Source organism: Oncorhynchus tshawytscha, linkage group LG24 (assembly GCF_018296145.1).
Source record: "Oncorhynchus tshawytscha isolate Ot180627B linkage group LG24, Otsh_v2.0, whole genome shotgun sequence".
NCBI classification, from domain to species: domain Eukaryota; kingdom Metazoa; phylum Chordata; class Actinopteri; order Salmoniformes; family Salmonidae; genus Oncorhynchus; species Oncorhynchus tshawytscha.
In genome coordinates this window covers 404,963-432,356 of record NC_056452.1, presented here as the reverse complement: position 1 = coordinate 432,356, position 27,394 = coordinate 404,963, and the positions used below count along the sequence as shown (strand labels likewise).

Below are 27,394 nucleotides of genomic sequence, written 5' to 3'. Positions count from 1 at the left end.
ACATAAGGTAGCAAGGGGACTAATAATAAGAGAACAAACAACATCAATAGCCGATAAAAAAATCATTGTGAAGTTTAAGCAGAGTGCAAAATATACAGTGCATTTGGAAAGTATTCAGACCCCTTCACTTTTTCCACATTTTGTTACATTACAGCCTCATTCGAAAATTGATAAGAAAAATATATATTTAATCCATCTACACACAATACCTCAATGACAAAGCGTAGTATTCAGATCCTTTGCTATGAGACTCAATTGAGCTCAGGTGCATCCTGTTTCCTTTGATCATCCTTGAGATGTTTCTACAACTTGATTGGAGTCCACCTGTGGTAAATTCAATTGATTGGATATGATTTGTAAAGGCACACGCCTGTCTATATAAGGTCCCACAGCTGACAATGCATGTCAGAGAATGGGAGAAACTCCCCAAATACAGGTGTGCCAAGCTTGTAGCATCATAGCTAAGACTCGAGGCTGTAATTGCTGCCAAAGGTGCTTCAAAAAAGTACTGAGAAAAGGGTCTGAATACTTATGTAAATGTAATAATTTTTTTGCAAAAATGTCTAAAAACCTGTTTTTGCTTTGTTATTATGGTTTATTGTGTGTAGATTGATAAGGAGGGGAAAACAATTTAATCCATTTTGTAATAAGGCTGTAACTTAACAAAATGTGGAAAAAGTGAAGGGGTCTGAATACACTGTACCTTGACATTCGGGGGTCTTTATGCTTTAAACGGGACATCCTGTGTGTGCAGGACCTTACACTTTTTTATGGGCCTAATGGTAAAGACATGTAATTTAACACAACACAATATTTCGTTATGATTCGTCCAGTTGTAGCGCGCTACTTTGCGCTATAGCTTAACGCTGCTTTTCATTTTCTTAAAAATTAATTGCCGGTTGGCCAATAAGGGGCAATACCATTGTACATAACCACAATGGGACAACGGTTGACATCACCCAACCCCATATTGTACTATGCTACACTGAAAAGAAAGAATCCCAATATTGCCCCTATGAGGAAAGTTGATTCCAGAACATCAAGGTTCCTTCGCTGACAATTTAAAGATATTGCTTATTGTATTTGTAATTTAGAACTCTAAGTCTGCATTCCAATTGGCCTTATTACTTATTTAATGCAGGATTCTTGACCAGGTCCCATGTCAATGTAGCCTACATAAACTCATCCTCACTCTGAACTGACTTTCACATACAGCTTAGTTACTTTCAACTGAAGTTAGTTACATTCAACTAGTCAATGTTATTTAGGTAGTCTACGCAAATGAGTATGGACGCTGATCAATGTCTAAATGTGTTGACCTGATATCTCAGTTGAAACGAACACAGCTTGTTTCCAAAGCTAAGCAGGGTACATAGAGGTAGGTATTTGGATGGTAGACTTGTTCTCACTGAAATACAGTAAAATATCGCTCTGTATACATCAATGATGTCTCTCTTGCTGCTGGTGAGTCTCTGATCCACCTCTACGCAGACGACACCACCATTCTGTATACTTCTGGCCCTTCTTTGGACACTGTGTTAACAACCCTCCAGGCAAGCTTCAATGCCATACAACTCTCCTTCCGTGGCCTCCAATTTCTCTTAAATACAAGTAAAACTAAATGCATGCTCTTCAACCGATCGCCACCTGCGCCTGCCCGCCTGTCCAACATCACTACTCTGGACGGCTCTGACTTAGAATACGTGGACAACTACAAATACTTAGGTGTCTGGTTAGACTGTAAACTCTCCTTCCAGACCCATATCAAACATCTCCAATCCAAAGTTAAATCTAGAATTGGCTTCCTTTTTCGCAACAAAGCATCCTTCACTCATGCTGCCAAACATACCCTTGTAAAACTGACCATCCTACCAATCCTCGACTTCGGCGATGTCATTTACAAAATAGCCTCCAATACCCTACTCAACAAATTGGATGCAGTCTATCACAGTGCAATCTGTTTTGTCACCAAAGCCCAATATGCTACCCACCATTGCGACCTGTACGCTCTCGTTGGCTGGCCCTCGCTTCATACTCGTCGCCAAACCCACTGGCTCCATGTCATCTACAAGACCCTGCTAGGTAAAGTCCCCCCTTATCTCAGCTCGCTGGTCACCATAGCATCTCCCACCTGTAGCACACGCTCCAGTAGGTATATCTCTCTAGTCACCCCCAAAACCAATTCTTTCTTTGGCCGCCTCTCCTTCCAGTTCTCTGCTGCCAATGACTGGAACGAACTATAAAAATCTCTGAAACTGGAAACACTTATCTCCCTCACTAGCTTTAAGAACCAACTGTCAGAGCAGCTCAAAGATTACTGCACCTGTACATAGCCCACCTATAATTTAGCCCAAACAACTACCTCTTTCGCTACTGTATTTAATTAATTAATTTATTTATTTTGCTCCTTTGCACCCCATTATTTTTATTTCTACTTTGCACATTCTTCCACTGCAAATCTACAATTCCAGTGTTTTACTTGCTATTTTGTATTTACTTTGCCACCATGGCCTTTTTTTTGCCTTTACCTTCCTTATCTCACCTCATTTGCTCACATCGTATATAGACTTGTTTATACTGTATTATTGACTGTATGTTTGTTTTACTCCATGTGTAACTGTGTCGTTGTTTGTGTCAAACTGCTTTGCTTTATCTTGGCCAGGTCGCAATTGTAAATGAGAACTTGTTCTCAACTTGCCTACCTGGTTAAATAAAGGTGAAATAAAAATTCTCTCTCACTGTTCAGGCAGAAATCATTGGACTGTGGCTTCACATTCTATTTCAATATACCTCTTTATTTAGGTTGATAGTATGACGTTGTTTCAAACATAGGAGAGAAAAAAGAGGAAACCCACACACTGCTCTTGATAGTATCACTGCTCTTTAATAAGCTTTATGTATCGGCCTCACAGCCTTCGTCAGAGCTTTATGTTTTATGTATCGGCCGTGAGGCCCCTAAATAAGATCTGGTGCAACCAATTACCTTCAGAAGTCACATAATTAGTTAAGTCAACCTGTGTGCAATCTAAGTGTCACATGATCTGTCTCATGATCTCAGTATATATACCCCTGTTCTTAAAGGCCGCAGAGTCTGCAACACCACTAAGCAAGGGGCACCATGAAGACCAAGGAGCTCTCCAAACCAGTCAGGGACAAAGTTGTTGAGGATTACAGACCAGGGTTGCGTAAAAAAAATATCTGAAACATTGAACATCCCACGGATCCATTTTCTAAAAATGGAAAGAATATGGCACCACAACAAACCTGCCAAGAGAAGGCCGCCCACCAAAACTCACGGACCAGGCAAGGAGGGCATTAATCAGAGAGGCAATAAAGAGACCAACGATAACACTGAAGGAGCTGCAAAGCTCCACAGCGGAGATTGGAGTAACTGTCCATAGAACCACTTTAAGCCGTATACTCGAAAGAGCTGGGCTTTACGGAAGAGTGACCAGAAGAAAAATAGCTTCAAGAAAAAAATAAGCAAATACATTTGGTGTTCGGCCAAAAGGCATGTAGGAGACTCCCCAATCATATGGAAGAAGGTACTCTGGTCAGATGAGACTAAAATTTAGCTTTTTGGCTATCAAGGAAAATGATATGTCTGGCGCAAACCAACAACTCCCATCACCCCAAGACACATCCCCCACAGTGAAGCATAGTGGGGGCAGAATCATGCTATGGGGATGGTTTTCATCAGCAGGGATTGGGAAACTGGTCAGAATTGAAGGAATGATGGATGGCACTAAATACAGGAAAATTCTTGAGGGGAACCTGTTTGTCTTCCAGAGATTTGAAACTGGGACAGAGGTTCACCTTCCAGCAGGACAATGACCCTAAGTGTATTTCTAAAGCAACACTCGAGTGGTTTAAGGGGAAACATTTAAATCTCTAGGAATGGCCTAGTCAAAGCCCAGACCTCAATCCAATTGAGAAACTGTGGTATGACAAAGATTGCTGTACACCAGCGGAACACATCCAATTTGAAGGAGCTGGAGCAGTTTGTCTTGAAGAATGGGCAAAAATCCCAGTGACTAGATGTGCCAAGCTTATTGAGACATACCCCTAGAGACTTGCAGCTGTAATTGCTGCAAAAAGGTGGCTCTACGAAGTATTGACTTTGGGGGGTGAATAGTTAACCACACTCAAGTTTGCATTGTTTTATTTCTTGTTTGTTCCCCAATAAAACATATTTTGCTTCTTCAATGTGGTAGGCCTGTTGTGTAAATGAAATGATACAAACCCCCCAAAAATCTATTTTATTTCCAGGTTGTAAAGGCAACAAAATATGAAAAATGCCAAAGGGGGTGAATACTTTTGCAAGCCACTATAATTAAATCTAAAATTCAACCACCCACTTGAATTACGTTTCTATTTGGAATTTAACACCATTTCAATGGTTACATAGTGCTGATGATTTTGTTGAAATTATATTGATGAAACAACCTGTTAATCAAGTTAAAGGAAGACTCAGCAAAATAACGTTGCCATAGCAGATATTGAGATGAGCGAGATGCAAGACTTCGCTCACACACACAGTATCTGCGCATGTGCACGCACGGGTTCACTTCAAGCTGTTCACATTGTGATAGCCACTCAACCAAAAACAGCAATGAAGTTGAGCCTCATGCTTTAACGCTCTTAGTTGTTGCGGAAATTTACCCACTACGCTGTTTACTTTCTGCATTTATGCCATATAACTGAATCTACATTTAAATCCATGTATTTAAGTTTTACCCAAATTTCAATGTTTACAACACTGGTTGAAATTAGATGAAAACAATACTGGTTAATGACTTTTTCAAATCCAATGTATTTACCATGATGATTCCACATCACAATACATTGACAAATTATGTTGAAACAACGTTGATTCAACCTATGTGTGCCCAGTGGGAATTGAGCCTGGGGACGAGGTTATCTCCAACTAGGAGTGTCACAACTGCCACCATTCACTTAATGAATGACAGTTAAACCTCAAGGTATTTATCTTGGACCAGCAGCTCTACAGACTCAAAATAGACTGTCTGTGGCTGGGGATTTACCATGGCCTGTTAGTTCTCAGTCAGTCAGCACAGCCCAGACCGCTACAGTCAATACAGCCTGCTGGTCGTCAACAGTGTGAATGAAGATCTATGGCCCCGCACACACTCAGGTTTCACAATTGGATGTACAACTGATTTTTTTTGTTGATCATTGAACCATTGTGTGGTGTCTCCACAACGTGTATGTAATTATTTGTGTGCAGCTCTGTTGTATGAAAACAGTTGTGTCAACTGCTGTATACATCAGTGGTAAAAACAATGTGTGGGACTAGATCATCCATGGCTCTCCAACTAGTCTCTTTCCAACAGACGTCTTAAAGCAGCACGCTCTGAGACTGCATGCAAGGCTACTCTCTACCAGCCCCTATACCCAGATATCCTTACATGGCTTTAATCAGTGGGTTTGGATGGATGATTTCAAAGAGGAAGTTCGATTGCCCATATCACTCCCATAGATTTTTAGCTAGCGGTGGCTAAATTTAGCTGAAGTTTGTATTGGTTGTTTTCGGTGGTCCCTTAACCTAACATCAAGTTGTAAAACCCTGAACTTCCTCTTTAAATGGTCCAACCACAGAGGTCTGAGAGGACCTATGGTGCTGTTGTATTTCTATCTGTTGTAGGATCTGATCAATTACCATTGACCTATATCCCATCATGGGTCAGCTCCCTGTTATCCTCAACTTGAAGATCACTGATCTGTTATTATGTCACAATATTATGTCACCTATTACACTTATGTTGCACTTTGTTTTGCATATTTCATTAATATGCAGAGAGGTTGAGTTGTATAAATGTGACAGAATAACAGTTCTGTGTTTAATAAAACTCTTTCAGTTTAAAGAGACAGTGTTTTGGCAGGTCGGAGACAACTTAATTATAGCCATACAATTACCATATGAGTAATGTACGATACATTGTGCGATTACAAAAGAGAGCATAACAAAAGTCCTACAGCATTGGAAAAAGACAGAGAACTGAGGACTAGGAGCCTGCGACGGTTCAATGCTTGAGATAACTAGGTCTAATCGTCCTTATGCAACGAGCCACATTCAATCCCAGGGATGAATAGGACAGAGAGAGAGAATAACGTTTAATTGGATCAAGACTCAGAGTTGCAGGTGTGACAAGATTAGTTCTTTACCAAATCGATTTCAGTCAGAGGTACAGTATATGTGTGTGCCAAATGACAACCTATTCTCTAGTGCACTACTTTTGACCAGAATCCATAGGACTCTGGTCAAAAGTGGTGCACTATGTAGGGAATATGGTGCCATTTGGGACGCACATATATTTAATTGGTCCTCAGATCACCTCATCTAAAGTAGATTTAGGCCACACAGGCCAGGCTGGTTTGCATGCCAGGTAACGGTGTTTGGCGTTATCATGGCTTGTGTTTGTCTCCCTATGTGAGAAGCTGCGAGTTATAAACCATTTGTAATTGAAAGTGAAATGCATGCACAGTGCCAAGATGAGCTTTTCTCTGCATGCAATGAGTTCCTTTATAGACAGTCACGCACAAATACCATGTGGGGTTTGTGTCCTGTGTCTGTGTGTACGTGTGCATGTGAATTTGTATTTGCATGTGCAGGAGTGGCACTGTGGGAGTATGTTACAACCAATTTTTCTGGAGACAACACATCAGAAAGTACTCTATCACAGAGATCTCAATAGAACCATGCACACATTTTTAGCATAATGAGTATGTCTGGCTGACATACGTGTAGGAGGGAGCATGTTGCAACAACAATGCAAATTAAGTTAAAGTGGGTGTCCCAAATGGTACCCTATTCCATATATAGTACACTACTTTTGGCTAAGGCTCATAGGGCTATGGTCAATAGTAGTGCACTGTGAAGGGTTTCAACTGTTTCAACAAGTTTCAACTGTTCTGCCTGCGGCTATGGAATCCTGACCTGTTCACCGGACGTGCTACCTGTCCCAGACCTGCTGTTTTCAACTCTCTAGAGACAGCAGGAGCGGTAGAAACACTCTTAATGATCGGCTATGAAAAGCCAACTGACATTTACTCCTGAGGTGCTGACTTGCTGCCCCCTTGACAACTACTGTGATTATTATTATTTGACCATGCTGGTCATTTATGAACATTTGAACATCTTGGCCATGTTCTGTTATAATCTCCACCTGGCACAGCCAGAAGAGGACTGGCCACCCCTCATAGCCTGGTTCATCTCTAGGTTTCTTCCTAGGGTTTGGCCTTTCTAGGGAGTTTTTCCTAGCCACCGTGCTTCTAAACCTACATTGCTTGTCGTTTGGGGTTTTAGGCTGGGTTTCTGTACAGCACTTTGATATATCAGCTGATGTAAGAAGGGCTATATTTGAGAGACCTAAGACAACATGGCATGGTAGCAACACATGACAACAACATGGTAGCAACACAACATGGTAGTAGCACAAAACATGGTACAAACATTATTGGGCACAGACAACAGCACAAAGGGCAAGAAGGTGGAGACAATACACCACGCAAAGCAACCACAACTGTCAGTAAGAGTGTCCATGATTGAGTTTTTGAATGAAGAGCTTGAGATAAAACTGTCCAGTTTGAGTGTTTGTTCCAGCTTGTTCCAGTCGCTAGCTGCAACAAACTGAAAAGACCCAGGGATGTGTGCACTTTGGGGACCTTTAACAGAATGTGACTGGCAGAACGGGTGTTGTATGTGGAGGATGAGGGCTGCAGTAGATATCTCAGATAGGGGGGAGTGAGGCCTAATACCCTGACGATACTGCTCGCATCGCGTGAGCGAGCATTGCAAAATAAATTTAGAAATCTATGTTATTAATTTACTGCACCCACACTGCTCGCCCGCATCAGCGAGCATCTGCGTTGCCAAGGGCTAAAATAGAAGTCCTTTCGTGCTGCAAGTCCTGTCTCTCCCATCTCCTCATTGGTTTATATAAGCAGGTACCCACGTGCCATCTCCTCATTGGATATTCCTACCTGGGTGATTGAAAGACAAACTGTTTTGCCGGTTGTCGTGGTAATACTATGAAAGTTTAGATGCCAATCACTATATAAGTTCAAAGATGAAAAAGCCTGGAAGGAGGAGAGATGACTAGAAATGATTCGGTTGACCGTTTTATGTGTGGATTAATTGTCAGAGTAGAGGACCTTGTGCATTTCAGGTAAAATAACAACCTAATGTTTATGTCCAAGGACAAATTAGCTAGCAACAGCAAGCTAGCTAGCTAAATTGCCATAAATGTTTAATACTTTTCGACCTGTCCCCAAATTAATGTCATTGGTTCAGAGTTTTTTTTAAATATTTTAACCTGCGTGTCGTGATTGCGTTTGGTGTAGGGGGACAAAATAAATGTATGCACGATGGCGCACGTGCACAGCCGGTTTGGGTTCCGTGTAAGAGTGTTTTATAAATTAACATCAACCAGTGGGTCTTGCAATGGGTATACAGAGATTACCAGTTTACAGAGTATAGAGTGCAGTGATGCTTCCTATAAGGGGCATCGGTGGAAAATCTGATGGCCGAATGGTAAAGAACATCTAGCCGCTCGAGAGCACCCTCACCTTCCGATCTATAAATGATGTCTCCGTAATCTTTTTTATTCATCTCATTTACAACTGCGACCTGGCATAATCTTGCGTGGGTAGGATGGTCATTTGAATCAGGGTTAATTTGGCAGCTGGGGTGAAAGAGGAGCGATTACAATAGAGGAAACAAGTCTAGATTTAACTTTAGTCTGAAGCTTTGATATGTGCTGAGAGATGGACAGTGTCTAGCCATACTCCCAAGTACTTGTAAGAGGCGAACATCTCAAGCTCTTCACCCTCAGAGGTAGTAATCACACCTGTGGGGAGAGGAACATTCTTCTTACCAAACCACATGACCTTTGTTTTGAAGGTGTTCAGAACAAGGTTAAGGGTAGAGACACTAAGAAAGCTTGGTTAGTAAAGCATTTAACACAAAATTTGGGGAGGGGCCAGCTGAGTATAAGACTATCATTTGCATATAAATTGATGAGAGAGATTCCTACTGCCTGAGCTATGTTGTTGATGTAAATTGAGAAGAGCGTAGGGCCAAGGATTGAGCCTTGGGGTACTCCCTTGGTTTTCTGACTTTATACACTACACTCTTTGAGAGAGGTAGTTAGCAAACCAGGCCAAAGAACCCTCAGAGACACCAATACTCCTTAGGAATGGAATGGTCTACCATCTCAAAAGCTTTGGCCAAGTCAATAAAAATAGCAGCACAATATTGCTTAAAATCAAGGGAAATGGTGACATCAATGAGGACCTTTAAAGTTTCAGTGAAACATCCATAACCTGAGCAGAAACCAGATTGCATACCCAAGATAATAGTATAGACATTGAAAGCCAGTCAGTTGATTATTGGCAAGATTTTCCAACACTGTTGATAAACTGGGCAAAAGAGGCCTATAACAGTTAGGATCAGCTTGATCTCCCCCTTTACATAAATTACAAACCGTGGCTGTCTTCCAAGCAACAGGAACCTTCCCAGAAAGGAGAGACAGGCTTGGCGATGATATGGTCAGCAACTTAAAGAAGAAAGGGTCTAACCATCTGACCCAGATGTTTTTTGGGGGTCAAGTTTTAGGAGCTTCTTTAGCACCTCAGACTGCCTGCAGGGAGAGACTTTGTTGCGGGGCAGAGGACAATGAGGGAAAATCATGAGAGATAGTCGCATTAGACGGGGTGGGAGATGAGGAAATATTGAACGGGCAAGGAGGCATGGCTGAGTCAAATAGCAATCCTGACTTAATGAAGTGGTGATTAAAGAGCTCAGCCATGTGCTTCTTGTCAGTAACAAGCACATCATCAACTTTAAGGGACATTGGTAGCTGTGAGGAGGAGGGTTTATTCTCCAGGTCTTTAACTGTTTTCCAGAACTTCTTGGGGTTAGACCCACAGAGAGAACTGCTCCTGAAAGTAACTAACTTTGGCCTTCTAGATAGCCTGAGTGCACTTATTTCTCATTTGCTTGAACGAGAGCCAGTCAGCCTGAGTATGGGTGTGCCAAGCCTTTTGCTAAATGCAATTCTTGAGGTGGAGTAACTCTGCAAGATCACGGTCGAACCTCGGGCTGAACCTGTTATTAATTCTAATTTTCTTTATGGGGGTGTGTTTGTTATCAAAAAATATTTAAAAAAGAAGATCCATGCTGATTCTATACCATTTTACAGAGGCCAGTTCATGAAGAAAGGCTTGCTCATGAAAGTTTTTTAGCAAGTCTATGACAAATCAGGACAGGTCGTTTCACTGAGCAGCCATTACGAACACAGGCTGTAAAACAGGGATCACTAAGGTCATTACAGAAAACACCAGACTGATACCTATCACGATTATTTGTGAGGATAACATCAAGGAGAGTAGCCTTTTCTGCGTGTTTGGAGTCATTCATTATGGAGTCCCATTGCTTTAGGACTTGGTCAGGTGGTTTAAGCATGTCCCAGTTTAGGTCACCTAGCAGGACAAATTCAGACTTAGTGTAAGGGGCCAGGAGAGCGCTTTTAGGGCAGTAGGATCTGATGACCTGGCTAGCTAACTAACTAATTGGTAGTCCCGCTTTCCGGACTCAGTGCGCTCCATCCCCAGCCTGAGATGATACAGCACCTGGGTGAAAAGAGTAACTAATTGGATGATCAATCTGTTTACTATCAGATTCACATCAAGGCACTTGTCACCTTTACACAACATGGGATAACAGGCCATCACACACTGTAGTCCTCTGGAACTTGGGTGAAGAAGCACAGACTGTGATCCATTGGGAACAGACGGCTTTAGTGACTTCACTTGCACTGGGCTCACACATGGGGCTGTAATCAGTGACCAGACAATTTCAATGGAAGGAGGAGACAAGGACACACAGCGACTTAACGGTCACCGATAAGAGGACTAGCAACCATAATTGAAAATGTCCTAATATTATTCACTTCTGTGACACAACCACACGACAGTCGATCGGGAGAGAGAAGCTTGTGCTAGCTAGCTTTGACATTGGCTAATAGTGCTGAGCGATAATTTTTGGATTCTTAAACAAGCAATTCACTGACATCGGTTCAATTATTAGAATCCATTATATTTTTGTGAGCTCAATGCATAGTTTCTCTAGAGATAAATCAGATCAAGCCCAAACTGTGATGTAGTGGGGAGTTGGTTTCCAACAGGCCAATATTCCAAATAGTTTAGAGCAGAAAATGTGGTAATTAACTATAATAACCATAATCCATTGTGCACACACTTGTCCGGTCTGTGTGTCTTTCACACCTGCTAAATAAAAGAGACAGAAGAATGCAGGATCAAGAGGGATAGAGATCAGTTGCTGCTCATGGTATGTCTACCTGAAAATACTTGATCTACCTGATCGATAGTTGGTATTCAGCAGTCATAAAAGTATGCCTTATTTACTTAGAAAAACTACTAAAATAGTGATTTAGTCAGACAGCATAGGCAGCAGCTCTATTAAGATGAGATGATGAATTGGAAATAAAGAATACAGTAATCAAATAAAACAAATGTAATATACACAACTTAAATATTTTATTTAAGTAATTCTGCATTTAGACGGCGGAACAAGAAAGCAAGAAAGAGATTGATGGCAAAACCAAGCCTGCACGACGATATGCATTGCTATGGGGATTTCAGTAAACGAACAGTGCAAATTAACATCCGGTAGAAAACAACGCTACAGTAGAAGGCAAAAGTTTAAATGAAATTAAATCTCATTTTATTTGTCACATGCGCCGAATACAACAAGTGTAGACCTTACAGTGAAATGCTTACTTACAAGCCCTTAAACAACAATGCAGTTAAGAAAATACCTAAAAAAGTAAGAAATAAAAGTGACAAATAATTAAAGAGCAGCAGTAAAATAACAATAACGAGGCTATATACAGCGGGTACCGGTACAGAGTCAATGTGCAGGGGCACCGGTTAGTCGAGGTAATTGAGGTAGTATGAACATGTAGGTAGAGTTATTAAAGTGACTAAAAGAAGCGTAGAGGGGGGGGGGGGGGCAATGCAAATAGTCTGGGTAGCCATTTGATTAGATTTTCAGGAGTGTTATGGCTTGGGTGTAGAAGCTGTTTAGAAGCCTCTTGGACCTAGACTTGGTGCTCCGGTACAACTTGCCGTGCTTTAGCAGAGAGAACAGTCGATGACTAGGATGGCTGGAGTCTTTGCCAATTTTTAGGGCCTTTCTCTGACACCGCCTGGTATAGAACTCTAAATTACTTGAACTCTGGCGGGAAGTTCCGTCTACTGTGGCTGCTGACGGCCTTTACCGTTGTGCTCTCATTGAAAACAAAAAAAAATATTGAATTTTAAATTTTAAAAAACGTATGTTTAAAAAAAAAGAATCGTACCGGAACCGAACTCAAAAAGCACTAATCCCTCAGCACTATTATTGTCTAACAACACAACTGCCATCATGCATGCTGTTTGAAGGCTACACTCACCCTGGGAGAGCTCAATGACTTGAATATGGATTATCGCTAAATCGGAGTCCCCCGTTAGTGTACTTAAACCCTCAAATGATCTCCAGGGTTTGGTACTGTACTTACCTTTACAGGTGAAGCACTTCAGGTGGAAGTGCTTGGACTGGACCCGCAGCACCTCACCCTTACATGGCTCCCCACACTTGTAGCACTGAATCAGAGGCTTCTCATTGGAATGGTGTGTGTCCTGCGCATGTGCCACTAGAATAGAACAGAGATAGACATGAACCACTATAATCACACACATTATAGGTCTGGTTTCCTGCACACAGACTAATCCTAGACTTAGATTTAGAAGCATGTATAATGGAGATTCTCCATGTATACTGCTTTTTAGTCCAAGCATATAAAGCATCTCAGTGCTAAAAGTGCTAGATCCAAAAGGCAAAACTTATCCTACATTAGCACTCCTACTATGAGATGCTTTAAGAATACGAGTCCTGGACTAGGCTAGGGCTGGGTGATATATATATATATATATATAAATTAATTAAATTAATTTGAATTTACACTACTGTTCAAAAGTTTGGGTAACTTAGAAATGTCCTTGTTTTTGAAAGAAAAGCAAATTTTTTGTCCATTAAAATAACATAAAATGTAGAAATACAATGTAGACATTGTTAATGTTGTAACTGACTATTGTAGATGGAAATTAACTGACTATTGTAGCTGGAGATTTTTATGGAATATCTACATAGGCGTACAGAGGCCCATTATCAGCAACCATCACTCCTGTGTTCCAATGGCACGTTGTGTTAGCTAATCCAAGTTTATAATTTTGAAAGGCTAATTGATCATTAGAAAACCCTTTTGCAATTATGTTAGCACAGCTGAAAACTGTTGTCCATTAGAGTGTCTAGAAACAGACGCCTCACAAGTTCTTAACTGGCAGCTTAATGAAATAGTACCCGCAAAACACCAGTCTCAATGTCAACAGTGAAGAGGTGACTCCGGGATGCTGGCCTTCTAGGCACAGTTGCAAAGAAAAAGACATATCTCAGTCTGGCCAATAAAAATAAAATATTAAAATTGGCAAAAGAACACAAACACTGGACAGAGAAACTTCAGTGCTGTTTACGCTGTGCACCTTCCTACTCACTCAGACACCCCTCCACCTGCCACCCACAACACAGATGAAAGATCACTTCTTCCTGCCACCCACAACAAGCAGTTTTAGCTCAAGAATAACAAAATAACCTGTTTAAATGACAATTACCCTGTAGCACTCACATCTGTAGCCATGAAATGCTTTGAAAGGCCGGTCTTGGCTTACATCAACACCATCATCCCAGAAACCCTGGACCCACTCCAATTCGCATACCACCCAAACAGATCCACAGGATCCTGGACTTCCTGATGGGACGCCCCCAGGTATTTTGTATTTATTATGGATACCCATTAGCTACTCTTCCTGGGGTCCAGCTAAATTAAGGAAGGTTATACAATTTTAAATACAATACATTGACTGTGTGTCCTCAGGCCCCTACCCACCACTACCAAATATACAGTACAAAATCCATGTGTACCTGTGTGTATAGTGCATATGCTATCGTGCATGTGTGTGTGTGTATGCATGTGTCTGTTTGTGTCGCTTCACAGTCCCCACTCTTCCATAATGTGTTTTTTTAAATCTGTTTTTTAAATCTAATTGTAATGCTTGCATGAGTTACTTGATGCTGAATAGAGTTCCATGTAGTCTTGGCTCGATTTAGTACTGTGCACCTTCCATAGTCTGTTCTGGACTTGGGGACTGTGAAGAGACGTCTTGTGACATGTCGTGTGGGTTATGCATGGGTATCCGAGCTGTGTAGTTCAAACAGACAGATCGGTGCATTCAACATGTCAATACTTCTCATAAATACAAGCATTGTTGAAGTCAATCTCTCCTCCACTTTGAGCCAGGATAGATTGACATGCATATTATTAATAATATCCAGGTGATGAGTAGGCACCAACACATTTGCCGTGCTTAGTTCTCTCCTGTACTACCCATTCACCTACAACTATGTGTCCACACCATCAAGTTTGCTGACGATGCAAAGGGAATAGGCCTGATCACTGACGACTGATCGTGGACCAGAGGAAACGGAGGGCTGAGCACACCCCCATTCCCATCTAAGGGGCTGTAGTGTAGTGGGTCAAGAGCTTCAAGTTCCTCAGTGTCCACATCACTAAGGATTTATCATGGGAAAAACACAACATGGTTGTGAAGAGGGTACAACAACACCTCTCCCCCCTCAGGAGACCATTGAGAGCATCTTGACTGGCTGTATCACCGCTTGGTATGGTAACTGCTTGGCATTCGACCTGTAGTGCGGCCGGCCCAGTACATCACTGGGGCCAAGCTCCCTGCCATCCAGGACCTCAATACCAGGCGGTGTCAGAGGAAGGCCTGCACGGCAAGTGGTACCGATGCGGTCTGGAATCAACAGGACCCTGAACAGCTTCTACCCCCAAGCCATAAGACTACTAAATAGTTAGTCCGTGTAGCTATTTGGTTAACTATTTTTGCACTACCTTTTTTGACTCATCACATAAACTGTTACTGCTGTTACTATTATTGTGAATATTTCAGTACATATGTGGCAATTATTTATTTCAGAAGGAGCCAGCAAAACTAGTGCACTAGTTTTGTGCTCTGGGTCATTAGACACCATTAGACCTGGGGGTTGGACACGAATTTGGTTATTCCTGTAACTGTTATGGCCAACTATGTGCTGTTGCTATGGTTACACCTCTTGGGTTTTTTCCAGAACAGGGGTGTCCCTTTTAGAGGAGTTAGCATGATGGCATGTATTGGTTATTCTTGTAGAGGGCCAAGGTCTGTTACTATGTTCCTACATGAATGAAACTATTTCTGTGACTCTACAGGTTCAATGTCCTAATATGAAGGCAATATGATAACGGTGGCTAACTGCCAGAGGTGATGAGCCATTAAGAGGAGTTACTATGAGTATGACGTAAGGAGGATAAATGTATAAGAAGCCTGTGCCAAGACGAAGGGAGTTACTTCATGAATTAGCTCAGCTTTTGTTATATTGATGAATAAAAGTCTATTTGAACGCACCGAGGAGGTAGGTCACCTCAGAGGTAGGTCACCTCAGAGGTAGGTCACCGAGGAGGTAGGTCACCGAGGAGGTCTCTCTAAATTTGACGAACCAAAGAAATATTGGGAGCTTTTGAGTTCAATGAAATGCATGCTAAATATTGGGGGTAAAATAAAGCTTTTGAGCTTGCAACCGTGAATATAAGTATAGTAATTTGTGTATGACCATTGGAGAGGCAGAGTTGTGTGCACCATCTGTTTTGACTGGTTCAGTTGGGTGGGGTTATTCATCTGATTTGTTCATATGGTTCATCTGACCAGTTGTTCAGACTGGTTAAGTCGTGACTATGTTGTCTGATTTTGTTTGGCCGGGATATGTTTGATTAGACCTGTGTGAGTTGCGCGCAAACTCAGCCCATTTGTCTGATTCAATTGGTCCTTGTCAGCGGGTCATTCAATTTGTCTGGCTCACGCAATCACTCAGCTGGGGAGGGTGATCGGTCTTTTTCAAGTTATCTGTCTGCCCTGTTGACAGGTCTGTTCAATCTAGTTTGAGGTGACAATTGTCCATATGCATGGTCGAATAAAATTAAAGAGCGCTTATCGTGTCGTGGAAGTGAATCAATGAGGACAGCTAGAAAGTGAATCGGAAATTGCAAATTAAAATCCTGTATACTCAGGTGAAAGATCACTTAGGAAAGTGTCGCTTAGGAAAACGTGAAAAATCACTTAGGAAAGTGTAAGAGAAATACTATTCGATTATGTATCGTGTTGAGGGAGTGTATCGATAATTAATTAAATAAGATGCAAATCCGGTATACTCAGGTTGCTTAGGAAAGCGTGAACGTGAGTGTGACAGTTCTCTGCTGTTGTGGGACAAAAGGTTCATGCCTCTCTTGGTCTGACAAAGGGGACGCAACCAGTTCTGCACTAGGGGAAGTGAATGTGATTGGTACTGTCACGTTCGTCGTATGAAGGAGACCAAGGCGCAGAGTGGTATGCGTACATTTTTATTTATTAAAAGAATGAACACTGAACAAACTAACAAAATAACAAAACGTGAAGCTATACAAACAAGTGCTGACAGGCAACTACACATAGACAAGATCCCACAAACACCAAAGGGAAATGGCTACCTAAATATGATCCCCAATCAGAGACAACGAGAAACAGCTGTCTCTGATTGGGAACCACATCAGGCCAACATAGAATACAAAAACCCAGAGACCTACAAAACCCTAAACATACAAAAACCCTAGACAATACAAAAACCCTAGACATTACAAAAAACTAGCGTACCCACCCTAGTCACACCCTGACCTAGCCAAAATATAAAGAAAACAGAGATATCTAAGGTCAGGGCATGACAGGTACATAAATACCCATTGAAGGAATATGATACTAGAAGTTTGAACAGTTAGGAGAAATTGTCAAATACATGAACAATATAGTAACTTCGTAATAAATGTTGAGACGATATTAGCGATTGCCTGGTGAGACCGTTAAATTGTGTACTGCTAAGTGGATGAATATACAGTCTATAGAAATTGTAAGTAAGAATATACTCAAAAAGAGGGAACAATTATAAAAAATGATAAATGGGTAATTACCAATAGTCCAAGTACAATAATAGAGAAAGAAAAATATATAAAGAAAAATCTAAATATTATGGCTTGAAGAGATCGTTAACGTTTTTAGCCCTGGATCTATAGGGAGTAATATAAAGAACAAGATAAGGTGTTTTAATAAGGGAATAGCACAAAAAATGAAAATAGGGTGTAAATACGTACAGTGGGGAGAACAATTATTTGATACACTGCCGATTTCGCAGGTTTTCCTACTTACAAAGTATGTAGAGCTCTGTAATTTTTTTCATAGGTACACTTCAACTGTGAGAGACGGAATCTAAAACAAAAATCTGGAAAATCACATTGTATGATTTTGAAGTAATTAATTTTATTGCATGACATAAGTATTTGATACATCAGAAAAGCAGAACTTAATATTTGGTACAGAAACCTTTGTTTGCAATTACAGAGATCATACGTTTCCTGACCAGGTTTGCACACACTGCAACAGTAAACATAGACACTGACTCAGCCTATGCACATGGAGTATGCCACTTATTTGGAGCTGTGTGGAAACAAAGAGGATTTAAGAAAAGTGATGGAACCCCCATACAACATCACGTACAAATGGTAAAATTAATGACATAAATTAAATTGATAAATTCAAAAAATTTAGAACTAGGAATAGATATAGCCCTTGGTTCACTCCAGACCTGTCTGCCCTTGACCAGCACAAAAACATCCTGTGGCATTCTGCATTAGCATCGAATAGCCCCCGTGATATGCAACTTTTCAGGGAGGTTAGGAACAAATATACACAGGCAATTAACCTTTTTGGGATAGGGGGCAGCATTTTCACTTTTGGATGAATAGCGTGCCCAGAGTGAACTGCCTCCTACTCTGTCCCAGATGCTAATATATGCATATTATTATTATTATTGGATAGAACACACTCTGAAGTTTCTAAAACTATTTGAATGATGCCTGTGAGTATAACAGAACTTATATGGCAGGTGAAAACCTGAGAAAAAATCCAACCAGGAAGTGGGAAATCTGAGGTTTGTAGTTTTTCAACTCAGCCCCCATTGAAGATACAGGGTGATATTAGTTATGTTTCACTTCCCAAGGCTTCCACTAGATGTCAACAGTATTTAGAACCTGTTTTGAGGATTCTACTCTAAAGTAGGAGCTCATAAGGGCTCTTTCAGTGAGGGGTCTGGCAGAGTGCACAGCCTCGGTCTGGCGTGCTCAGGTGAAAGGTAGCTACGTTCCACTTCATTTGTACAGACAAAGGAATTGTCCGGTTGGAACAACATCCTAAAGATTGATTCCATACTTAGGTTGGCATGTTTCTACGGGATGTAATGGAACTTTTTGAACTTTTCATCCGATGTTCGGCGCGACCTGAACGTGCTTTTGGATTTGTTTACCAAACGCCCTAACAAAAGAAGATATTTGGACATAACTGATGGACATTATTGAACAAATCAAAACATTTATGGTGAAACTGGGATTCCAAAGGTAAGTGAATTTTTAAAATGCTATTTCTGAGTAATGTTGAATACCCAATATGGCGGGTATCTTTTTGGCTGCTTTGTTGTCTAAAGGCTGTACTCAGATTATTGCATAGTTTGCTTTCTCCGTAAAGTTTTTTTGAAATCTTGCATTAAGGAGAAGTTAATCTAAAGTTCCATGTATAATAGTTGTATCTTTATCAATGTTTATTATGAGTATTTCTGTAAATTGATGTGGCTCTCTGCAATATCAACGCATGTTTTAGAACTACTGAACGTAATGCGCCAATGTAAACTCAGATTTTTTAAATATAAATATGAACTTTATCAAACAAAACATACATGTATTGTGTAACATGAAGTCTTATGAGTGTCGTCTGATGAACATCAAAGGTTAGTGATTGGTTTTATCTCTATTTCTGCTTTTTGTGACTCCTCTCTTTGGCTGGAAAAAATGGCTGTGTTTTTCTGTGGCTTGGTGGTGACCTAACATAATCGTTTGTGGTACTTTCGCTATAAATCCTTTTTGAAATCAGACACTGTGGCTGGATTAACGAGAATTTGATCTTTAAAATGGTGTAAAATACTTGTATGCTTGAGGAATTTTAATTATGAGATTTTTGTTGTTTTGAATTTGGCACCCTGCAAATTCACTGGCTGCTGCGGGGGAGACAGGATCAGATAGCTAAGGCTGGCTTTTTCAAACAGAAATTTGCATCCTGTAGTACAAACTCAAAAAAGTTCTGGGACACAGTAATGTCCATGGAGAATAAGATCACCTCCTCCCAGCTGACCACTGCTCTGATGCTAGGAAACACTGTCCTTACCGATAAATACACTATAATTGAGAATTTCAATAAGCATTACTTATTAGCTCTACGGCTGGCCATGCTTTCCACCTGGCTACCCCTACTCCGGTCAACTGCCCGGCACCCTCCACAGCAACCCCCCAGGCCCCCACCATTTCTCCTTCACCCAAATCCAGATAGCTGATGTTCTGAAAGAGCTGCAAAATTTGGACCGGGCTAGACAATCTGGACCCTCTCTTTCTTTCTAAAATGATCTGCCAAAATTGTTGCAAGCCCTATTAGCAGCCTGTTCAACCTCTCTTTCATATCGTCTGAGATTCCCAAAGATTGGAAAGCTGCCACAGTCATCCCCCTCTTCAAAGGGGGTGACACTCTAGACCCAAACTCCTACAGACCTATATCTATCCTACCCTGTCTTTCTAAGGTCTTTGAAAGCCAAGTTAACAAACAGATTACCGACCATTTCAAATCCCACCGTACTTTCTCCACTATGCAATCTGGATTCAGAGCTGGTCATGGGTGCACCTCAGCCACGCTCAAGGTCCTAAACGATATCATAACCGCCATCGATAAGCGACATTACTGTACAGCCGTATTCATCGAACTGGCAAAGGCTTTCGACTCTGTCAATCACCACATTCTTATTGGCAGACTCGACAGCCTTGGTTTCTCAAATGATTGCCTCGCCTGGTTTACCAACTACTTCTCTGATAGAGTTCAGTGTGTGAAATCCGAGGGCCTGTTGTCCGGACCTCTGGCAGTCTCTATGGGGGTGCCACAGGGTTCAATTCTCGGGCCGACTCTCTTCTCTGTATACATCAATGTTGTCGCTCTTGCTTCTGGTGATTCTCTGATCCACCTCTATGCAGAAGACACCATTCTGTATACTTCTGGCTCCTCTTTGGACACTGTGTTAACTAAGCTCCAGACGATCTTAAATGCCAGACAACTCTCCTTCCGTGGCCTCCAAATGCTCTTAAATGCAAGTCAAACTAAATGCAGTGGCGTGCCGTGGGCCTGGGCCTTCAGTGTGGTCCTACACAGTCCCACCCGAATGAATCCCTCTTATTACCATCATTATGATGCCATGGCTCTGGACACTATACATTTAGACAGAAACGCAGTATAACCAGGCGTTGCGTCGCACCCAAAGCAGTTTCACCGTGATGATAAAGACATAACTATTCACAGAAAATAAAAGAAAGAAAACAAATCATTTGCAACATAAGCTATTTGCCATTTTATTTTGTTAATATATAGGCTATTTAATATTAACAAAATAAAATGTGAAACATACATACACATTTAATAAAAAATAAAATGTATTGTATGCCTACTCACCAAAGACTGATTATTTGAACACAAAATCCATCCCCCTTTCTTTCCTCAAGAAGACTTCAATGACTCTGTTGTACAGTCTATCTGTGCGTTTTAGTTTCACCAATAAGTCCTTTTCTAACGACATGGAGGCTAATGCTGAAAGCCGAGTCTGTCCAGTAGCATTTCTGGAATACGTTTTGATTCGCTTTAAGGTCGAGAATGACCGCTCGACAGAAGCCGTGGACACAGGGATAGTCACTGTCACACATGCCAATGTGTAAAGTTGCCCCATGTCCTCATTCAGATTTTTCTGCTTAAGGAAATCAAGGAGATCAGAGGGACTTTTCCCTTCAAAATCAGTCATAGCATACATTACAGTCAGTTCTGTTTTTAGCTTGGATAGGTCAAACAGTGTTCCGTGACTCTCTGTTAAGCTGGAGAAGGCTGTTTGCGTGAATTTTTTCTGGTAGGTCTGAAAGTGCTGGGGTCCAGGAGGGAGAGAAACATTCATTTTTCGTGGTCTTGAAACCTGTTTCGTATCTGGCAAAGAATGTTGTCCAGAATATTTCCGTGGTGTTGTTGGTAGTATGTGCAAGGGTCTCCTTGTGCTGGGCCTCTGCGTGCGCTGGGTGAACTTGAGATGCACTCTGTCTTCGTAGATTTGACTGAACCTGCGCATCTCTCGCTCAATTGTAATAATAGGCATTCCCAGCAGTACAGTTTGCAGTGCTTCTCGGAGCCTGTGAGCCATTGATAGCGCTCGTAGTTGGAACTTTGAAAGTGGCGAACGAACCCCTTTCCCGCCTGTGACAGGCTTTGTAGCGTCGGCGTCGGGCGACCTCTCCTTACAATGTCTAACTTTTCTTGAAAAGTTTGTCTTGAGAATGGCGTTATAATTATATCCTCGACCAAATCGATATCTTCTCCTCCTTCCGCCATTGTGGGTTGAAAAAACAGCTTAGTAGTACGCAAATTAATTGTTTATCAAATTCAGTTTCCTAGTTCTGAGGTTCTGCACAGACCTGCCCATAGGACTTGCCTCTCAATATTGGTAATCCAATCAAAAGACGTACACGCACTACACCTGCTAGCTGGCTCCTGTGTAACACTGGAGCCAGCCAGCAGGCATACAATAGCCAACTCTAAAGCTGATTGGTTGACACTAAATTGTTTATTTCCATTCACTTTAAGCTACAAGAGCCCGCACTGTTGATTCTGAAGGCCTGAGGGCATATTTTAGACCCCTGGCAACACATGATGGCTGAATATGATTGGATAAAAGATAAAGACCAGCCCTCCAAATCTCAACCTGGGGCTGGAAGCAGTGCAACCAAGAGGAAAGCTATGAAATGAAGAGTATAACTCTTACTCTGAGGAATAATTTAATACATATTTGTGGGAAATATATTTAAAAAAAATTCTATTCTGATGATGTTTAGGCCAGCAGAGAAGGCCTTGCTGGCCCTGACGGCCCACCACTGACTAAATGCATGCAATTTAATCGATCACTGCCCGCACCTGCCCGCCCGTCCAGCATCCCTACTCTGGATGGCTCTGACATAGAATACGTGGACAACTACAAATACCTAGGTGTCTGGTTAGACTGTAAACTCTCCTTCCAGACTCACATTAAGCATCTCATCAAAATTTAATTTAGAATTGGCTTTTTATATCGCTACAAAGCATCCTTCACTCATGCTGCCAAACATACCCTCATAAAACTGACCATCCAACCGATCCTCAACTTCGGCGATGTCATCTGTAAAATAGCCTCCAACACTCTACTCAACAAATTGGATGCAGTCTATCACAGTGCCATCCGTTTCGTCACCAAAGCCTCATATACTACCCACCACTGCGACCTGTACACTCTTGTTGGTTGGCCCTCGCATCATACTCGTCGCCAAATCCACTGGCTACAGGTTATCTACAAGTCTCTGCTAGGTAAAACCCCGCCTTATCTCAGCTCATTGGTCACCATAGCAGCACCCACTCATACCCGCTGGAGTGCGTGCTACATCTCACTGGTCCCCTCCAAAGCCAATTCCTACTTTGGTCGCCTTTCCTTCCAGTTCTCTGCTGCCAATGACTGGAACTAACTGCAAATATCACTAAAGCTGGAGACTCATATCTCCCTCACTAGCTTTAAGCACCAGGTGTCAGAGCAGCTCACAGATCACTGCACCTGTACATAGCCCATCTGTAAACAGCCCATCTATCTACCTCATCCCCATACTGTATTTATTTATTTATCTTGCTCCTTTGCACCCCAGTATCTCTACTTGCACATTCCTCTTCTGCACATCTACCATTCCAGTGTTTAATTGCTATATTGTAATTACTTCGCCACCATGGCCTATGTATTGCCTTAACTCCCTAATCTTACCTCATTTGCAATCACTGTATATAGACTTTTTGTTTTCTTTTTTCTACTGTACGATTGACTGTATGTTTTGTTTATTCCATGTGTAACTCTGTGTTGTTGTATGTGTCGAATTGCTATGCTTTATCTTGGCCAGGTCGCAGTTGCAAATGAGAACTTGTTCTGGTGATAAGAAAGATTAAAAAGCAAGGCTACTGGTCACCATACCTACAGGCAATGGTGGATGAGGCAATAGTGAATTGTGCTCAAAATAATGTGCAGAAATAATATACAGCAATTTGTGTCAGTTGAAATGTTAATACATAGAGGCATAACATATAATTAGCCTTATATGAGTTTATAAAGGCGCATACATGCTTATAACAAATAAAAAATTAAAAAGCATTATACCACAGCATTGTTGAATACTCATTTCTGATTGGAGAAAAGGGCATTCTAGAATGGACATTAAAACCAGACAACGGGACAGTTGGAAAAGATACATGCTTGCTACAAAGTTACAGAAAGCTAAACCAACAACTACACAAACTGAAATTGGATACATTGTAAACGCAGGTCAAACGAAGAAAAATCGTAATTAGCTAGTGAGCATTGATTTGTCTTTGCAGAGGCATATTTATTTTGAGCATCTGATGACCTGACGTGGTGAGTGGTTAAGATGAATTAGATTAACTCAAAATGCTTGTGCTTCTAGTTCCGACAATGCAGTAATATCTAACAAGGAATCTAAACTAACAATTTCACAACAACTACCTTATACACACAAGTGTAAAGGAATGAATAAGAATATGTACGGTACATAAAAATATATGAATGAGCGATGGCCGAATGGCATAGGCAAGATGCAGTAGATGGTATAGAGTACAGTATATACATACTGTATGAGTTGAGTAATATAGGGTATGCAAACATTATATAAAGTGGCATTGATTAAAGTAGCTAGTGATACATTTATTACATACATTTTTCATTACACACAGGCAGTGGTTGTTGTCCTGGATGATCTTTTTGGCCTTCCTGTGGCATCGGGTGGTGTAGGTGTCCTGGAGGCAGGTAGTTTGCCCCTGGTGATGCCTTGTGCAGACCTCACTACCCTCTGGAGAGCCTTACGGTTGTGGGCGGAGCAGTTGCCATACCATGTGGTGATACAGCCCGACAGGATGCTCTCGATTGTGCATCTGTAAAAGTTTGTGAGTGCTTTTGGTGACAAGCCAAATTTCTTCAGCCTCCTGAGGTTGAAGAGGCGCCGCTGCGCCTTCTTCACCACTACTTCTGTGGGTGGACCATTTCAGTTTGTCCGTGATGCATACACTGAGGAACTTAAAAAAACTATCCACCTTCTCCACTACTGTCCCATCAATGTGGATAGGGGGCTGCTCCCTCTGCTGTTTCCTGAAGTCCACAATCATCTCCTTTGTTTAGTTGACATTGAGTGTGAGGTTATTTTCCTAACACCACACTCCGAGGGCCCTCACCTCCTCCCTGTAGGCCATCTCGTCGTTGTTGGTAATCAAGCCTACCACTGTAGTGTTGACTGCAAACTTGATGATTCAGTTGGAGGCGTGCATGGCCACGCAGTCATGGGTGAACAGGGAGTACAGGAGAGGGCAGAGAACGCACCCTTGTGGGGCTCCAGTGTTGAGGATCAGTGGGGTGGAGATGTTGTTACCTACCCTCACCACCTGGGGGTGGCCCGTCAGGAAGTCCAGGACCCAGTTGCACAGGGCGGGGTCGAGTTTGGAGGGTACTATGGTGTTAAATGCTGAGCTGTAGTCGATGAACAGCATTCTTACATAGGTATTCCTCTTGTCCAGATGGGTTAGGGCAGTGTGCTGTGTGATTGCGATTGCGTCGTCTGTGGACCTATTGGGGCGGTAAGCAAATTGGAGTGGGTCTAGCATGTCAGGTAGGGTGGAGGTGATATGGTCCTTGACTAGTCTCTCAAAGCACTTCATGATGACGGAAGTGAGTGCTAAATGATAGTCATTTAGTTCAGTTACCTTCGCTTTCTTGGGAACAGGAACATTGGTGGCCTCTTGAAGCAGGTGGGAACAGCAGACTGGGATAAGGATTGATTGAATATGTCTGTAAAGCACACCAGCCAGCTGGTCTGCGCATGCTCTGAGGACGCGGCTGGGGATGCCGTCTCGGCCGGTAGCCTTCCGAGGGTTAACACGTTTAAATGTTTTACTCACGTTGGCTGCAGTGAAGGAGAGCCCACAGGTCTCCTTCCTGAGCGGTACGATGACTGCGTGGTCTGATGGTGTTTATACTTGCGCACTATTGATTGTACAGATGAACATGGTACCTTCAGGCGTTTTGAAATTGCTCCTAAGGATGAACCAGACTTGTGGAGGTCTACACATTTTTTTTCTGAGATCATGGCTGATTTCTTTTGATTTTCCCATGATGTCAAGCAAAGAGGCACTGAGTTTGAAGGTAGGACTTGCAATACATCCACAGGTACACCTCCAATTGACTCAAATTATGTCAATTATCCTATCAGAAGCTTCTAAAGCCATGACATCATTTTCTGGAATTTTCCAAGCTGTTTAAAGGCACAGTCAACTTAGTGTATATAAACTTCTGACCCACTGGAATTGTGATACAGTGAATTAAAAATTAAATAATCTATCTGTAAACAATTATTGGAAAAATTACTTGTGTCATGCACAAAGTAGATGTCCTAACCAACTTGCCAAAACTATAGTTTGTTAACAAGAAATATGTGGAGTGGTTGAAAAATGAGTTTTAATGACTCCAACCTAAGTGTATGTAAACTTCCGACTTCAAGTGTATATTTCTACCAGTAAATGTGTGCTTTCATATTGTTTTATTTGGCAAATGTGGTATAAGCGGGATAAATGCCTCTGTTCTGTCCAAAATGAACTGCTGATGCTGATGCTGCATTGTCCATTGTTTCCATTATACCTGCAGGATGAATTACCAGGCATTCTCTGTGTAATAAGCCAGGGAACTATCACAACAGATACGAATCACTTAGAGAAACACAACACACCTCCACATTCAATTGTTTCTGACAAAGGAACACCTTCAGAAAACCTTGAGCAAACATTCACTTTTCCTTCAGTTTCTGATGTAGGAACATGTTCAACAAATGCCGTCAATCCATCCCAAATGAAATGTCACAAAGACACTGTAATTCTGTGTTTCATATGCTACAACACACTTCAGGAATATTCATGACTTGACAGAAATCTATTCCAGGTGGGTCTGGATCTGAATTTAAAGTAGTGGGGATGACATTGTAAGAGAGAGATCACACCCATTCATGGTTTAAGAGATGGGATTAGAAATGAAGGCAAAAGAAAGGAGCAATTGAGCGTGGGCAGAGGGAGGGAGAGAGCATGAGAGGGAGAGGAAGTGAGAACAAAAGAGAGAGAGAGACACAGGAGGGAGGGCATCTGTCTCCCTCATGTTCCCAATATGATTCCCACAGAGATGTGGTTATCCCTAAATGACAAAGGTGTTAGACAAGAGTGGCAGTGAACTGAGACTAACAGCAGTGGTGGTGAGGGCTCAGTACTCAGCACTCTCAATGTGACATGGCACCTCAGCACTGGTATTTAACTAAACAGGACCTTACTGGAACTAAGGATTAATGAATACTCCAGACCAACTGAAGTCTCTTGCGAGGTTTGGTTCTGGGTTCTGAGATTTAACCAACTGTGACAATATTACCTCAGGAATAGTGAATATACAGGGAAAGCCCAATACTGTGACGGTGCTATCCCTAAAGTAAGTCTAAGTGTTTATACCATGCTCTTACTGAGAAATTGCTCAGTAGCAGCCACTATCATCACACTACAGCACACTCTACCCTCTAGACTATAAACTACTGCATTGATATCTTAGTCTATAGAGGATGTGACTGTAAGATCAGATCAGAGAGCTGTACTGCCTCATCACTGGAAGATCAAAGGATAGACGGGACTATGTACACTGGGCACGTTCAGCAGAGCAGAACATTGTATAACATTCAGATATAAATATGTTACCTAGATTAAGGAGTCATGTCCACTCTATTTAGGAAGTACTATTTGCATGGTTCCACAGGGTCTGCCTACTGAACGTGGCCCTGATCATCACCCAGGCCTCCCCTCACACTCACAGCACACAGCCTGCAGTGCTTTAGGACTGATACAAGACAACAGACAGGCGTAGCCCCCAAATCCATGCTCGTAGGGGAACAATAAC

At 41.7% G+C, this 27,394-nt stretch overlaps 1 protein-coding gene across 7 annotated transcripts in view; it reads right to left on the bottom strand.

Moving 5' to 3' along the window:
* Positions 1-27,394, bottom strand: part of LOC112223893 (actin-binding LIM protein 1) — a 166,831-nt gene that overhangs the window by 86,825 nt on the left and 52,612 nt on the right. For all 7 annotated transcript variants that reach the window (XM_024387209.1, XM_024387210.1, XM_024387211.2 and 4 more), the window contains exon 2: positions 12,603-12,737. In XM_024387209.1, coding sequence (XP_024242977.1) covers positions 12,603-12,737 — 135 coding nt within the window. The remainder of the gene's footprint in view (positions 1-12,602; positions 12,738-27,394) is intronic.